The sequence below is a fragment of the Ovis canadensis genome, chromosome 4, assembly GCF_042477335.2.
Source record: "Ovis canadensis isolate MfBH-ARS-UI-01 breed Bighorn chromosome 4, ARS-UI_OviCan_v2, whole genome shotgun sequence".
Classification (NCBI taxonomy): Eukaryota; Metazoa; Chordata; class Mammalia; order Artiodactyla; family Bovidae; genus Ovis; species Ovis canadensis.
The window spans coordinates 27,057,784-27,072,155 of record NC_091248.1 but is presented as its reverse complement, the minus strand read 5'-3'; the positions used below and the strand labels follow the sequence as shown (position 1 = coordinate 27,072,155).

The window sequence follows — 14,372 nt, the reverse complement described above, 5'->3', positions numbered from 1 at the left end:
CTGAAAAATTTCACGGACAGAGGAGCCTGGCAGGCTACAGTCTGTGGGGTCGCAAAGAGCTGGACATGACTGATCACAAAGGAGAGCTTATAATTTATTATTAAATATATATAATGTTCTATGTAAACATATGTACTATATATTTATATATAATATATAAATATCTATTTATATACAGTATTCAAATTTGGTCCATATCGTTGTGGGTTTCCCCATTGGCTCAGTGGTAAAGAATATGCCTGCCAAGCAAGAGACATGGGTTTGATCCCTGGGTTGGGAAGATGCTGTGGAGAAGGAAATGGCAGCCCACTCCAGTATTCTTGCCTGGGAAATCCCATGGACAGAGGAGCCTGGTGGGCTATAGTCCATGGGGTGGCAAAAGAGTCAAATAGGACTGAGCAGCTAACAATGACAGCAACTCTATCATTATAGAATTTAATTTTATAAATGTAAATTTTCATGAAATGGGTTCATATTTATACATACATATTTAAATATAAGGTAGATGTTTTTCTTTTAAATAAATACATTATTGTTTTACTGGCTTTTATTGTTTTATTCCATTTAAGGATGACTGTAAACTAGCCAATTCTCTATGGATATATACAATTTTCTTTTCCGTACAAAATACGTTTTTTATTTTTCTTTCACCACTGAAACTTAGCCATATATTTTTAAGGAACAACCTCCCCCCAAGGGAGAATGATAGCATAATGGTTAAATATTCAGATTTTGGAGTCATACAGACCGAGGTTCAAATGCCTACTGGGTATTGGCTAAATCTGGGGCTACGAGCCCCTTCCCTCTGCACATTTGTACAAGTGTTTCTGTAGAACAAACTCCTCAAAATAGAACTACTCACTCAAAGAGTGCTCCTTTTAAATGTTAATTTTTATAGTGCCAACTCCGCCCCCCCCCCCCCCCGCACAAAATTCTTTCACTTTTATATGTCCAACTCTAGTTTATAGAAAGGATATTTTTCCCTTTTACTAGGTTAGCACATTGAACAATTTACTACACATATAACATGAAATAAATCTGCCATCCTTGACAACTAAATGTCTTTATTTCTTTCTTGTTGATTACAGAAAATGGATGTAGAATCTTTTCAATTTTCTGTGACTGACCCAATCCAACCTCTCCCACCAAAACTGTTTTTCTCCCCGACTCTCATCTTTCAATTATGAGAGTCAAACTTTCCAGTCACTCGAGCTGAAAATAATAATAAGAATAGGGAGTGCAGCTTTAACTCTCCTCTCACTGTTCCTGCCCAGCTGTTGAGCAGCTCACACTGGTTCTGCGTGTGGCTCCTCAGCCCCTCTTCCTTTCCATTGACACTGCTTAGCTCAGGCTCTCACTCTCACTTTCTTCCCATTTGTTTTCAGTCTACTTCCTTTTTTTTTCTTTTTTTTTGGCACCATTGCCAATTTTGTCTTTCTTTGTCCCACTGCCCTTCCAAGACCTCCAAAAGAGGGACCTCTGTCTGCTTCACCTTTGACTCCTCACACTGAGCCCAGCCAGGCACAAACCACATGCTTAGTGACTGCTGCACAGAACTGACCATCTGTTATTATCACACTCTGTTATTCCAGAAATTCAGCAGACCCCAATTGCTTATCAAATCAAGGCAGGCTAAAGGGCTAGACTTTAATAGGCTGGCTCCAACCTCTCCCTTCTACTGTTTTCATACTTACTATGCCTTACACAGGAGCTCAGTATTTTGCAAACCTGCCTCTTTCATTCTTGGCCCTGTACCTTTGCTCACGTGTTTTCTTTTGCCTGAAAGATGCTTTGTCCTCATATCCTCAAATTGAGTCTTTCAGTCCATGTCCACCGCAGATGCCCCTTTCTTTGTAAGCCCTGTTTTTTCAGGAGTTAGATATTTCTTCAGTTCCTAGACCCAAAATATGTCTTATGTTACCATTATGTTGTATTATTTGTTTAATGTGTATAGGCCATCTGATCACCACAACACACTGTAAACTTTTCAGGAAAAACAGCTGTTGTCTTCATGTTTATTTCTGTCACATTACTGAGTTCATGGTTTTACCCATTATAATTGCTCAAGAGAACAGTTGCCATGGAACAGTCAATTCAATGAGGAAGATTATGGTAAAGCAGTCCATTAATTCACTCTCCTTAGATGCACACAAATTATTCTGAGTAGATATTTATCTCTAATGCTTGAATTTCTCAATATGTTAATAATATATCTTTTGTTTTATACCAAATATTTCTACATGTATATGATCCCTTGAAATATCAAATTATATTGTAGAATATAAAAGTTTTTTTAAAACATTTGTTTTATTGTCCCTTGAGTGGCACAGTCTTTATACATTTTAAAAATTTATTTGTTTTTAATTGGAGGATAATTGCTTTACAATGTTGTGTTGGTTTCTGCCATACATCATATGTATGGCATAACAACATATGTATGCCATATGTATACATATGTTTTCTCCCTCTTGAACCTTCTTCCCACCTCCCACCCCACAGACTTGATAATTTAAATGCTGCTCTATATTATTTTTCCTTACCAATCTTTTGAAAAATAATTTAACAATTCCATGACTGTTGTAGCAGCACTGAATTGATTTTGAAAGCTTACTTTTAGATAAAAATTAACCTTTATCAGGCTTTCCTTGAGGGCCCATCATTGATTAACTTCTTGGCAGGTTATTAAGACTTATTCTTCCCACTGTGTTAATGAAGCTTTATCTTGGCTTGGAGCTCTAACCAGTGTGTCCTTCCTACAAAGGTACATCTATGTTGCTGATATATTGGCTCATGAAATTCATGTTTTGGAAAAGCACCCTAATATGAATTTAACTCAGTTGAAGGTAAAATATTTCTTTCTATATCTAAAGTTGACATTAATCTTGAAATTACATAGTCATACTATATTATAACAATACCTCCCTTAAAACAGACTAGCCAGTGTTGCTATTCTGGTTTTTTCACTGCTACCTGTCTGTAATTGACCAAGTCTCTTGTTTCCCAAAGTCACAAGAACTGACTGATTACATGCAGCAGTATGTTGGGGGGGCTATTTGCATCAGAGTTAGAACCCACTCCATGAAGTACTGATGGCACCCGATGAATTCCAGTAAGAAATTTTCACAGTTGAAAAGACTAATAGATGAATTCCGAAATGAAGATTTATGCAAGTTGTCAGTTCTTTCAATAATAAATGAAGGTGGAAATTGGGTTCCATACCATTATTATTTTCTTCCTGCTTGACAACACATATTTTAGATTGATGAAGAATTTCTTATTTGAGTTTCTTGAGCTAACCGATCATTGTGCATCTTCTAAAAGGGGGAAAGTAGTTCATTTTTTAGAGAGATTGATTATTTCCCTAACTTTCTTAATTCCAGGAAGAATGAAAAGTGACTCTAAACCGGTGTATTAAACTTATTTTATGCAATATTGGTGCTAAAGGATGGAAGCAGGAGATGGGTATAATTTCCCCACATGTATAGGGGCAAGAGAGGTTAGCCCTAAATGATCTAATTGCAGTTTCTCATGACATTTAGATGCTGATGTTTTTTCATTTGGAAGGTACTCAAGTTGGATACCCTGGTGGATAATTTATCTATTGACCCTTCCTCGGGGGACGTCTTGGTGGGCTGTCACCCCAACGGCCAGAAGCTCTTCGTGTATGACCCGAAGAATCCTCCCTCGTCAGAGGTTTTTATATATTTTACTTTTTAAACCTTAATTATGCAAACCCTTTTGAACTAATAATACAATAAACTGCCCCAGGGCTGGTCCGTTTAGTCCTTTTAAACCAATAATACAATAAATGCATGGCGGTTGGCTTCGTGATTGCTTTAAGCCAATAATTGGCAGAATTTCACATTGTTCAAATACTTTTAGAAAGGTAATCTTTTGATGTATTAAATGATGGCAGAAGCTAGTCAAAAGATCTTTTTTCTAAAGATGTGCCCTCCTTGTGTGGTATACTGGCAATTTTTTAAATACCTGGCTGATTGTCACCTCACTGCACGCCACGACGTTTGCGCATGCTAAAGTAGGCACATTAGTGTGGAAGCTTTCCTATTAATGCTCAATTACGGTAATAACACTCAATCCGGTGTTGGCATGCAGTCACTAGATGGCTTAAGAAAGTACTTTCTTTGAGGTTTTAACAAAGTAATTTAAACATTAAAAAAAATTGCTAGCTGCTATTTTCAACAGCATGGCCTCTTAATCATTGTGTCTTTGTGCAAGATTATTGATGACTGAGTGATATGGGTGGATGGTGGTTTATATTAATCCTTCATATCTCCTGAATAGGTTCTCCGCATCCAGGATATTTTATCTGAGAAGCCTACGGTGACTACAGTTTATGCCAACAACGGATCTGTTCTCCAGGGAAGTTCTGTGGCCTCCGTGTATGACAAGAAGCTGCTCATAGGCACTTTATACCACAGAGCCCTATACTGTGAGCTCTAGATGGAGGTGTGCTAGCATCTCGACAACTAATTCTCCATGAATTGCTAATTCTGAGGGAATTTAACCAGCAACGTTGACCCCCAAATGTGTGACATATACAGTAAACTTATTTCGGCAATTAAAGGACCCCTTCAGTTCACATAGCACTTTTAACATAAAAAGAAAGTGAACAGTTTTTAAAAATGCCAAGTAAAGGTAAGAGAGGAAAGCTGCTTTCAGCTAAGTGAATACACTCTACACAAAATAAGCCTCGTGTCTGCCTTCCAACTGCCAGAGCATGAATCCCACTGAAACAGGGTAGATTATATTTCCTTGAAACGTGAGTGACCTCAGCTCCACCAGTGTGACCACTTTGACTCAGAACTACTGATACATAACACGTTTTGATGTCTTATACTTACATCTTTGTTTACTATTAAAGAGTTGGAGTTATAGTAAAGACGAAAACCCAAGTTTTGTCTGTGCTTAATTCTCATGGCATATCCTCAGCAGAAAGTGGCCACTTCCTTGTGTGGTTTCCTTGGGAGGGACAGGCAGAACAATGCTAATTTTTCTCATTAAATCTGAAAAATAAGCCTTTTATTTGAATTAAAAAAGAACAACGAATTAATTAAACATGGTAACTGGAATTCTCAATTAGTATGGAGTATTCTATCTGCTCTCTTTCTTAATGGGAGCCCAACTTGCATACAAAGAGAAGATAACAGCTCAGAGCTAGGAGGTCAGTCACACCACCTCCCCACTGAACACCTGTGAACTTCATCAGGTGAGACAAAATCAGTTGTCCAGGTGCGGCACATGCATGTTTCTGTCTGTCTGTCTGAAGGTGTCCTCCTCATAGGGGAACATTTGTGTGTGTGTGTGTGTGTGTGTGTGTGTGTGTGTTGCTCAATCATGTCCAACTCTTTGCAACCACATATTTCCACTTTGTGCATCTGTCCAACATTTTGCACCCACCAGGGCTGAAGGTGTCTGCTCAGGGGAACATTCGTGTGTGTGTGTGTGTGTGTGTGTTGCTCAATCATGTCCAACTCTTTGCAACCACATATTTCCATTTTGTGCATGTGTCCAACATTTTGCAACCCACCAGGGCTGAAGGTGTCTGCTCAGGGGAACATTCATGTGTGTGCGTTGCTCAATTGTATCCAGCCCTTTGCAACCACATTTTTCCCACTCACTGTGTGTGTGTTGCTCAGCTGTGTCCAACTCGTTGCAACCCCATGAACTGTAGCCTGCCTAGCTCCTCAGTCCATGGAATTCTCCAGGCAAGAAAACTGGAGTGGGTAGCCATTCCCTTTTGCAAGGGATCTTCCTGACTCAGGGACTGAACTGTCGTCTCATGCACTGTAGGCAAATTCATTACCGCCTGAGCTACCAGGGGAGCTCTTCCACTCACTATACCTCCTATAAATTCATCTGCGTTTCTTTTCCACTGTAACTTACCAAAGCACTTCACTTCTCATACTTCTCCCATCTTTAGCATCATTATCATAGAAATATTTGTCAGTTACTTACAAAGTGAACGAGTGCACTAAAAATGGTATATTCATTATCTCATTTAATCCTAATTAGGGCCCTGAGGGAGTAGGTATTGATTTCTATCACTGTTAACATTTCATAGATGTTCAAGGTCACACACCTAGTAAGGGGTTGCTCTCAATCTACTTCTGATGTCAGAGGCTGTGCTGTTACCCCCTCCATGATGCTTCTGCCATGGAACTAATGAGAATCTCATTATTTGCTCATTTTCCTAATACACAGTTTCTTCTGTTTTTATAGGTATCAATTTGAGTTCTTTCAGATGGATCATTTAAGGACTTAAATGTAAATTGCTTAAGTATTCCTTGGTCTCTGACCACATTCGGCCTGTGTTTTTATTTATATTTTTAAATAGTCTGCTACTAAAATATATTGAATGTATTTAATATTAAAATAATTACCACTTTTTGCTGTTTATCCATGGAGAAAACATTAAGTCACAGATAAGCAAAACAAGACTAAATATTATTCATTAGGGATCCAAAGCCAAGAAGCATATGTTTTAGATTTTAGACTATGAGCAATGACTATCTAAAAAGCTATATTCATGAAAAGTACCAGAATGCAATAGACATCAGATAGACTTGGTTTCTATTGTGTTTATTAGAAAATTGATCTGGACAAAATTAAAAACAAGTTAATAAGCACATGTGTTATTTATCTTAGAGATTTTTAAAGTTTTTTTGTTTTTTAAATAAATGCTGGTTTTGAGCCTCTGTGGGCCATGAGGGATTCATAAATATATTGTGCATCCATTTACAATGATCTTACTGGGATCCTATATTGAGTTTAACAATTTGGTTGGTTATTATGAGGTCATTCAAAAGGAATGAAATTGCAATTGGAATGTGCCACCAATAGGTGGATTTAGATCTCAGGTATGTGAGTGTGTGTGTTAATTCTTTTTAACCTGAGGTCTTGCTCAGTGACAACAAATACATTTTGGTCTTTTACAAAACCTCAGCTCTTCTAGAGCAGCTGGATGTGAATGTGGACACCTAATACGAGCAGTAAGGAAAATGAAATATAAGCTATAACTTTAGCATTTCTTATTCTCATTTTGTGTATGGATTAATTATTATCGACAGCTAGTCTAAGGCTGATCCCTTTTCTAGGCTTGATTTGCTTAGTTTGAATCCTCTCTTGGAGACATAGCTTGTCTCGGCTGATGGATATTTACTTGGCAAAACAATGAAGAATTAATAGCACTCACTTTCACACCACCCATGTCCACCTTTCTCCTTTCTCTGGCCACCTAGAGTTTTCCTTACTCTGAGATTTTTACAAAACATTTCTGAGTGTGAGAGGAGGAGGACTGAAACAATTCCTGCAGCGCTCTCTTAGCTTTCTGCTCCTGGTTTTTAAGATTTTTATTCCATAAGGCAGAAGGCAGAGGAGAGGAAAAAAGAACCTAGTCTAATTTTTATAACTGCAAAGAAAATAACTCAGTTTACTTAAAAATTTTTTTAATATAGAAAATGATGTTTCTGTATTCAGACTTAGCATTAATATATAACAGTGAACCAGATACATGCCTATATTCTACTAGGAGATTCAACAAATGAGAAAATAGATAGATAATAAAAAGATAGATTATAAAGAAATAAACATAGGGTCATCCAGATGGTACAGTGGATGGGGATCTACTTGTCAGTGCAATGGATTTGGGTTTGATCCCTGGTTCAGGCAAATTCCACATGCCAAGGAGCAACTAAGCCCGTGTGTCTCAACTACTGAGCCCAAGCGCTTAGAGGCTGTGCTCTGCTACAAGAGAAGCCACCACAGTGAGAAGCCAGTGCCCTGCAATGGAGAGAAGCCCCTGCATTCCACAGCTAGAGAAAACCGGTGTACAGCAAAGAAGACCCAGCACAGCTAAGTTCAATTCAGTTCAGCTGCTCAGTCGTGTCTGACTCTGAGACCTCATGAATGGCAGCACGCCAAGCCTCCCTGTGCATCACCAACTCCCGGAGTTTACCCAAACCCAGGTCCATTGAGTCGTGAGGCCATCCAACCATCTCATCCTCTGTCGTCCCCTTCTCCTCCTGCCCTCTATCTTTCCCAGCATCAGGGTCTTTTCAAATGAGTCAGCTCTTCGCATCAGGTGGCCAAAGTATCGGAGTCTCAGCTTCAACATCAGTCCTTCCAATGAACACCCAGGACTGATTGAATTTAGGATGGACTGGTTGGATCTCTTGCAGTCCAAGGGACTCTCAAGAGTCTTCTCCAACACCACAGTTCAAAAGCATCAATTCTTCGGCACTCTGCTTTCTTTATAGTCCAACTCTCACATCCATACATGACCACTGGAAAACCATAGCCTTGACTAGACAGACCTTTGTTGACAAAGAAATGTCTCTGCTTTTCAATATGCTGTCTAGGTTGGTTATAACTTTCCTTCCAAGGAGTAAGCATCTTTTAATTTCATGGCTGCAGTCACCATCTGCAGTTATTTTGGAGCCCCCAAAAGTAAAGTCAGCCAGTTTCCACTGTTTCCCCATCTATTTGCATGAAATGATGGGACTGGATGCCATGATCTTAGTTTTCTGAATGTTGAGCTTTAAGCCAACTTTTTCACTCTCCTCTTTCACTTTCATCAGGAGGCTCTTTAATTCTTCTTCACTTTCTGCCATAAGAGTGGTATTATCTGCACATCTGAGGTTATTGATATTTCTCCCAGCAATCTTTATTCCAGCTTGTGCTTCATCCAGCCCAGCGTTTCTCATGATGTACTCTGCATATAAGTTAAATAAGCAGGGTGACAATATACAGCCTTGACATACTCCTCTTCCTATTTGGAACCAGACTGTTGTTCCATGTCCAGTTCTAACTGTTGCTTCCTGACCTGCATACAGGTTTCTCAAGAGGCAGGTCAAGTGGTCTGGTATTCCCATCACCTTCAGAATTTTCCACAGTTTATTGTGATCCACACAGTCAAAGGATTTGGCATAGACAATAAAGCAGAAATAGATGTTTTTCTGGAACTGTCTTGCTTTTTTGATGATCCAGCAGATGTTGGCAATTTGATTTCTGGTTCCTCTGTCTTTTCTAAAACCAGCTTGAACATCTGGAAGTTCACGGTTCACATATTGCTGAAGACTGGCTTGGAGAATTTTGACCATTACTTTCCTAGCGTGTAAGACGAGTGCAATTGTGTGGTAGTTTGAGCATTTTTGGCATTGCCTTTCTTTGGGATAGAAGTGAAAACTGACCTTTTCCAGTTCTGTGGCCACTGCTGAGTTTTCCAAATTTGCTGGCATATTGAATGCAGCACTTTCACAGCATCATCTTCCAGGATTTGAAATAGCTCAACTGGAATTCCATCACCTCCACTAGCTTTGTTCATAGTGATGCTTCCTAGGGCCCACTTGACTTCACATTCCAGGATGTCTGGCTCTAGATGAGTGTGAATGGTCACACCATCATGATTATCTGGGTCGTGAAGATCTTTATTGTACAGTTCTTCTGTGTATTCTTGCCATCTCTTCTAATATCTTCTGCTTCCATACCATTTCTGTCCTTTATCGAGCCCATCTTTGCATGAAATGTTGCCTTGGTATCTCTAATTTTCTTGAAGAGATCTCTAGTCTTTCCCATTCTATTGTTTTCCTCTATTTTTTTTTGCATGGATCACTGAGGAAGGCTTTCTGATCTCTCCTTGCTATTCTTTGGAACTCTGCATTCAAATGGGTATATCTTTCCTTTTCTCCCCTGCCTTTAGCTTCTTTTCTTTTCTCAGCTATAAGGCCTCCTCAGACAACCATTTTTCTTGAGGATGGTCTTAATTCCTGTCTCCTGTACAATGTCACGAACCTCATTCCATAGTTCATCAGGCATTCTATCTATCAGATCTAGTCCCTTAAATCTATTTCTCACTTCCACTGTATAATCATAAGGGATTTGATTTAGGTCATACCTGAATGGTCTAGTTTTTTCCCCCACTTTCTTCAATTTGCGTTTGAATTTGGCAATTAGGAGTTCATGATCTGAGCCACAGTCAGCTCCCAGTCTTGTTTTTGCTGACTGTATAGAGCTTCTCCATCTTTGGCTGCAAAGAATATAATCAATCTGATTTCGGTGTTGACCATCTGGTGATGTCCATGTGTAGGGTCTTCTCTTGTATTTTTGAAAGAGGGTGTTTGCTATGACCAGTGCATTCTCTTGGCAGAACTCTATTAGCCTTTTCCCTGCTTCAATCTATACTCCCAGGCCAAATTTGCCTGTTACTCCAGGTGTTTCTTGACTTCCTACTTTCGCATTCCAGTCCCCTAAAATGACAAGGACATCTTTTTGGGGTGTTAGTTATAGAAAGTCTTGTAGGTCTTCATAGAACTGTTCAACTTCAGCTTCTTCAGCATTACTGGTCAGGGCATAGACTTGGGTTACCATGATATTGAATGGTTTGCCTTGGAAACAAACAGAGATCATTCTGTCATTTTTGAGATTGCATCCAAGTACTGCATTTTGGACTCTTTTGTTGACTATGATAGCTACCCATTTCTTCTAAGGGATTCCTGCCCGCAGTAATAGATATAATGGTTATCTAAGTTAAATTCACCCATTCCAGTCTGTCTTAGTTCACTGATTCCTAGAATGTTGACGTTCACTCTTGCCATCTTCTGTTTGACCACTTCCAATTTGCCTTGATTCATGGACCTAACGTTCCAGGTTCCTATGCAATATTGCTCTTTACAGCATTGGACCTTGCTTCTATCACCAGTCACATCCACAACTGGCTGTTGTTTTTGCTTTGGCACCATCCCTTCATTCTTTCTGGAGCTATTTCTCCACTGATCTCCAGTAGCATATTGGGCACCTACCGACCTGGGGAGTTCATCGTTCAGTATCCTATCTTTTGCCTTTTCATACTGGTCATGGGGTTCTCAAGCCAAGAATACTGAAGTGGTTTGCCATTCCCTTCTCCAGTGGACCACATTCTGTCAGACCTCTCCACCATGACCCGCCCATCTTGAGTGGCCCCACAGGCATGGCTTAGTTTCACTGAGTTAGACAAGGCTGTGGTCCCTGTGATCAGATTGCCTAGTTGTCTGTGATTGTGGTTTCAGTCTGTCTGCCCCCTGATGCCCTCTCTCAGTGCCTACCATCATACTTGGGTTTCTCTTACCTTGGACATGGGGTATCTCTTCACAGCTGTTCCAGCAAAGTGCAGCTGCAGAGCCTTACTTGGACGCAGGGTAGCTCCTCTTGGCTGCTCCTGTGCCATCACAGCTGCTGCTCCTGCACAGCCAAAATAAATAAATTAAAAAAATTTTTTTAAATGGCCATACAACCAGCAATCCCACTGCTGTGCCTACACACTAAGGAAATCAGAACTGAAAGAGACACATGTACCCCAATGTTTATTGCAGCACTGTTTACAATAGCCAGGACATGGAAGCAACCTACACGTCCATCGGCAGATGAATGGATAAGGAAGTTGTGGTACATATACACGGTGGAATATTACTCAGCTATAAAAAAGAATGCCATTGAGTCAGTTCTAATGAGATGGATGAAACTGGAGCCTATTATACAGAATGAAGTAAGTCAGAAAGAAAAACACCAATACAGTACATTAATGCATATATATGGAATTTAGAAAGACAGTAACGACGGTCTTATACGCAAGACGGCAAAAGAGACATAGATGTAAAGAAAGACTTCTGGATTCTGGGAGGAGACAGTGGGATGATTTGAGAGAATAGCACTGAAACATATATAACCATATGTAAAGTAGTTGACCAGGGCAAGCTTGATGCATGAAGCAGGGCACTCAAAGCCGGTGCTCTGGGACAGCCCAGAGGGATGGGGTGGGGAGGGAGGTAGGAGGGGGATTCAGGATGGGGAGACACATGTGCACACATGGCTGATTCATGTCGATGTATGGCAAAACCCACCACAATATTGTAAAGTTATTAGCCTCCAATTAAATTAATTAAAAAAAACTATAGACTTGAATTACATTCTAAAAAAAGGAACTAAGCATAGACAAAGTATTAAACAATAATTTGGAGAAACCCAATTTCCCCATCTCCACCACTTTTGAAATGTTTAAACCTAGAGGAAAATTGAAAGAGTAGTTCAGTGACTTCCTTATACCCTTCACCTATATTCACCAATCACCAGTTCTCATTTTTCCATTTTTGCTTTACTTTTCCAAGTAAAGATGCTTTTATTTTTCTGTACCATTTGAAAGCAAGTTGGAGATATCATAGAACTTTATCTCTGCATACTGCAGCTTGCATCTTCTAAATATGAGGGTGTCCTTCCACATAACCACAATGTTATTACAACACTTTGCAGTAATAATACCTCTCATTAATAGTGATGCCATCTAATATCTGGTACAAATTCCAATTTTCTCAGTGGTCTCCAAATGCCTTTAATAATTGCTAACCCTTGCATCCCCCGTGCTCCCTAATCCAAAATTCAATCGAGGATCACAATTCACATTTACTTATGTCTCTTGAATCCTTTTTAATGTGAAACAGTCTTTCTATTTTTTGTTTTTATTCTTAATGACACATTTTTCCCTGCAAGCAAAATATCTTCTGGAATGATCTACATTCTGAAATTACTTGATTTTCTTCCTGGAGTCCTGAGCTCAATTCAGCAGCACTCATATTTCCTGTGAATTAGAAGTTACCCTAGGCTTGACCAGATTTAGGTTAAACAATTTTGACAAGAATACTAATAAGTGACCTGTACTCCACACTGCATTGCAGAATATAAACATTGGTTTTTTTCACTCTTTGTGATGGTAAATCTGAGTAACTGATTAAGGTGGTGATTACCTGCTCAACAGGTTTAATTTTTTCTTTCTTTTTATAAATCCAAGTGAATATTCTGTTCCCTAAAACCTTTCATCTATTTGGCATCCAGTGGTGTTCTTGTCCAATTATTATTACATTGGAGTTGCAAAATGGTGATTTTTCTTTCATTATTCCTATTATTAATATCTATGGACAATACTCTATTTTAAAAAAAATAATTATCTGTCATTGAACTCTCTTTTTTCCTCTTGTACATTCTTTCTCGTTTTTCTGGAAATTATTTTCTATCAGTTCCTAGAGAGATATTTCTTACCTTTTCACAGATTTCTACCTTAATTTCTATCCAAACTCGGATTCATATTCATTTTGAAGGAAATTAGTGCAATCATCTAATAAAGTAGAACGCCTCTATTCCATTTTCCTTCCCAGTGATTTTAAAGTCTACATCAATAAATCCTCCAACACACAGCTTCTGTATGACTCAAATTTTCACTCCCAATACCCGTTTCTCCCTCTGCCTCAGCCGTCTGCTTCTACAACCATATTCTGCATCACAAACTTTCTTACCTGTAAAACCTTTATTTCAAGTCTCAGACTCTGCAAACACCACCCCCTTCATTTCTAAGTCATCTGTTCAGGTACTGCCATGGTTCCAAAATTTTTGAATTGTTCCAACGTCAAACTATTGGAGAAGGCAATGGCAACCCACTCCAGTGTTCTTGCCTGGAGAATCCCAGGGATGGGGGGAGCTTGGTGGGCTCCCGTCTATGGGGTCACACAGAGTTGGACACGACTGAAGCGACTTAGCAGTAGCAGCAATGTCAAACTGATAACCCTAGCCCCAGAGCGTTCTCCCCTTCCAACTGTTCCCTCTTATGCATAATATCTCTGCTTATCCAATCCAGCTTCCATCCTGTAATCACTTCCTTGAGTATACTCTCAACCCCTTAACACGTCTCTCCTCCAGTTGTCTTAGGAAGCAAAACTCAAACCGTTTCTGTACTTCACACATGCACCTGAGCAGCTCTCTGTGACCTGGGAAAATCACAAAACAGCTGAATGGTTTCTCTCGAATGAATGTCAAAGCTCAGATGTGGTTCTCAAAATGTCAAGCATTCCTCAATTTCTTTAGTAGATTAGCTTTTTTCTCTTTCTTGAGTTAGTAATTTTGTAGCTTCTCCTTTTCCTCAAATGTCCCACAATCCTTTATCTATTCACACTTTGGTCTGTAGGTCTTGTCTTATAATTCATTGAGAAAATGGAAAAAAAACAGATATAAGCCCCCTCACATTTCCCCTCCCAAAGTTACACCTCTCTCTGTAGCTGCATCCACCTCCTCCTATTTCTACTGTTAAAGTGGAGAAGGAGTCCTCCAATTGTGCTTAGGACTTACTTCACTTTTTCCATTATCCCTTCTGTCTTCTGTGTCATCAAACTCTTTCCCTACTGATTCATTAGCACAAAGATCTTCTAACTGCATCTCCCATTTGAAAAACAACACTCCCTTGATCTCACATTTTTAACCATCACATCATTTCTCTGGATACCACTGATGGCTTAAAATATGTCCAAAGATTTGACATTCTTCCTGTAAGGCCGGAC

General features: G+C 39.3%; 1 protein-coding gene across 1 annotated transcript in view; it reads left to right on the top strand.

Moving 5' to 3' along the window:
• The window catches only part of PON2 (paraoxonase 2), a 29,264-nt gene extending 24,174 nt beyond the window's left edge, over window positions 1-5,090 (top strand). Inside the window, exons 7-9 of the mRNA XM_069587470.1 lie at window positions 2,762-2,843; window positions 3,565-3,693; window positions 4,303-5,090. Coding sequence (XP_069443571.1) covers window positions 2,762-2,843; window positions 3,565-3,693; window positions 4,303-4,461 — 370 coding nt within the window. The 3' untranslated portion in view covers window positions 4,462-5,090. The remainder of the gene's footprint in view (window positions 1-2,761; window positions 2,844-3,564; window positions 3,694-4,302) is intronic.
• The last annotated feature ends 9,282 nt before the right edge of the window (window positions 5,091-14,372 follow it).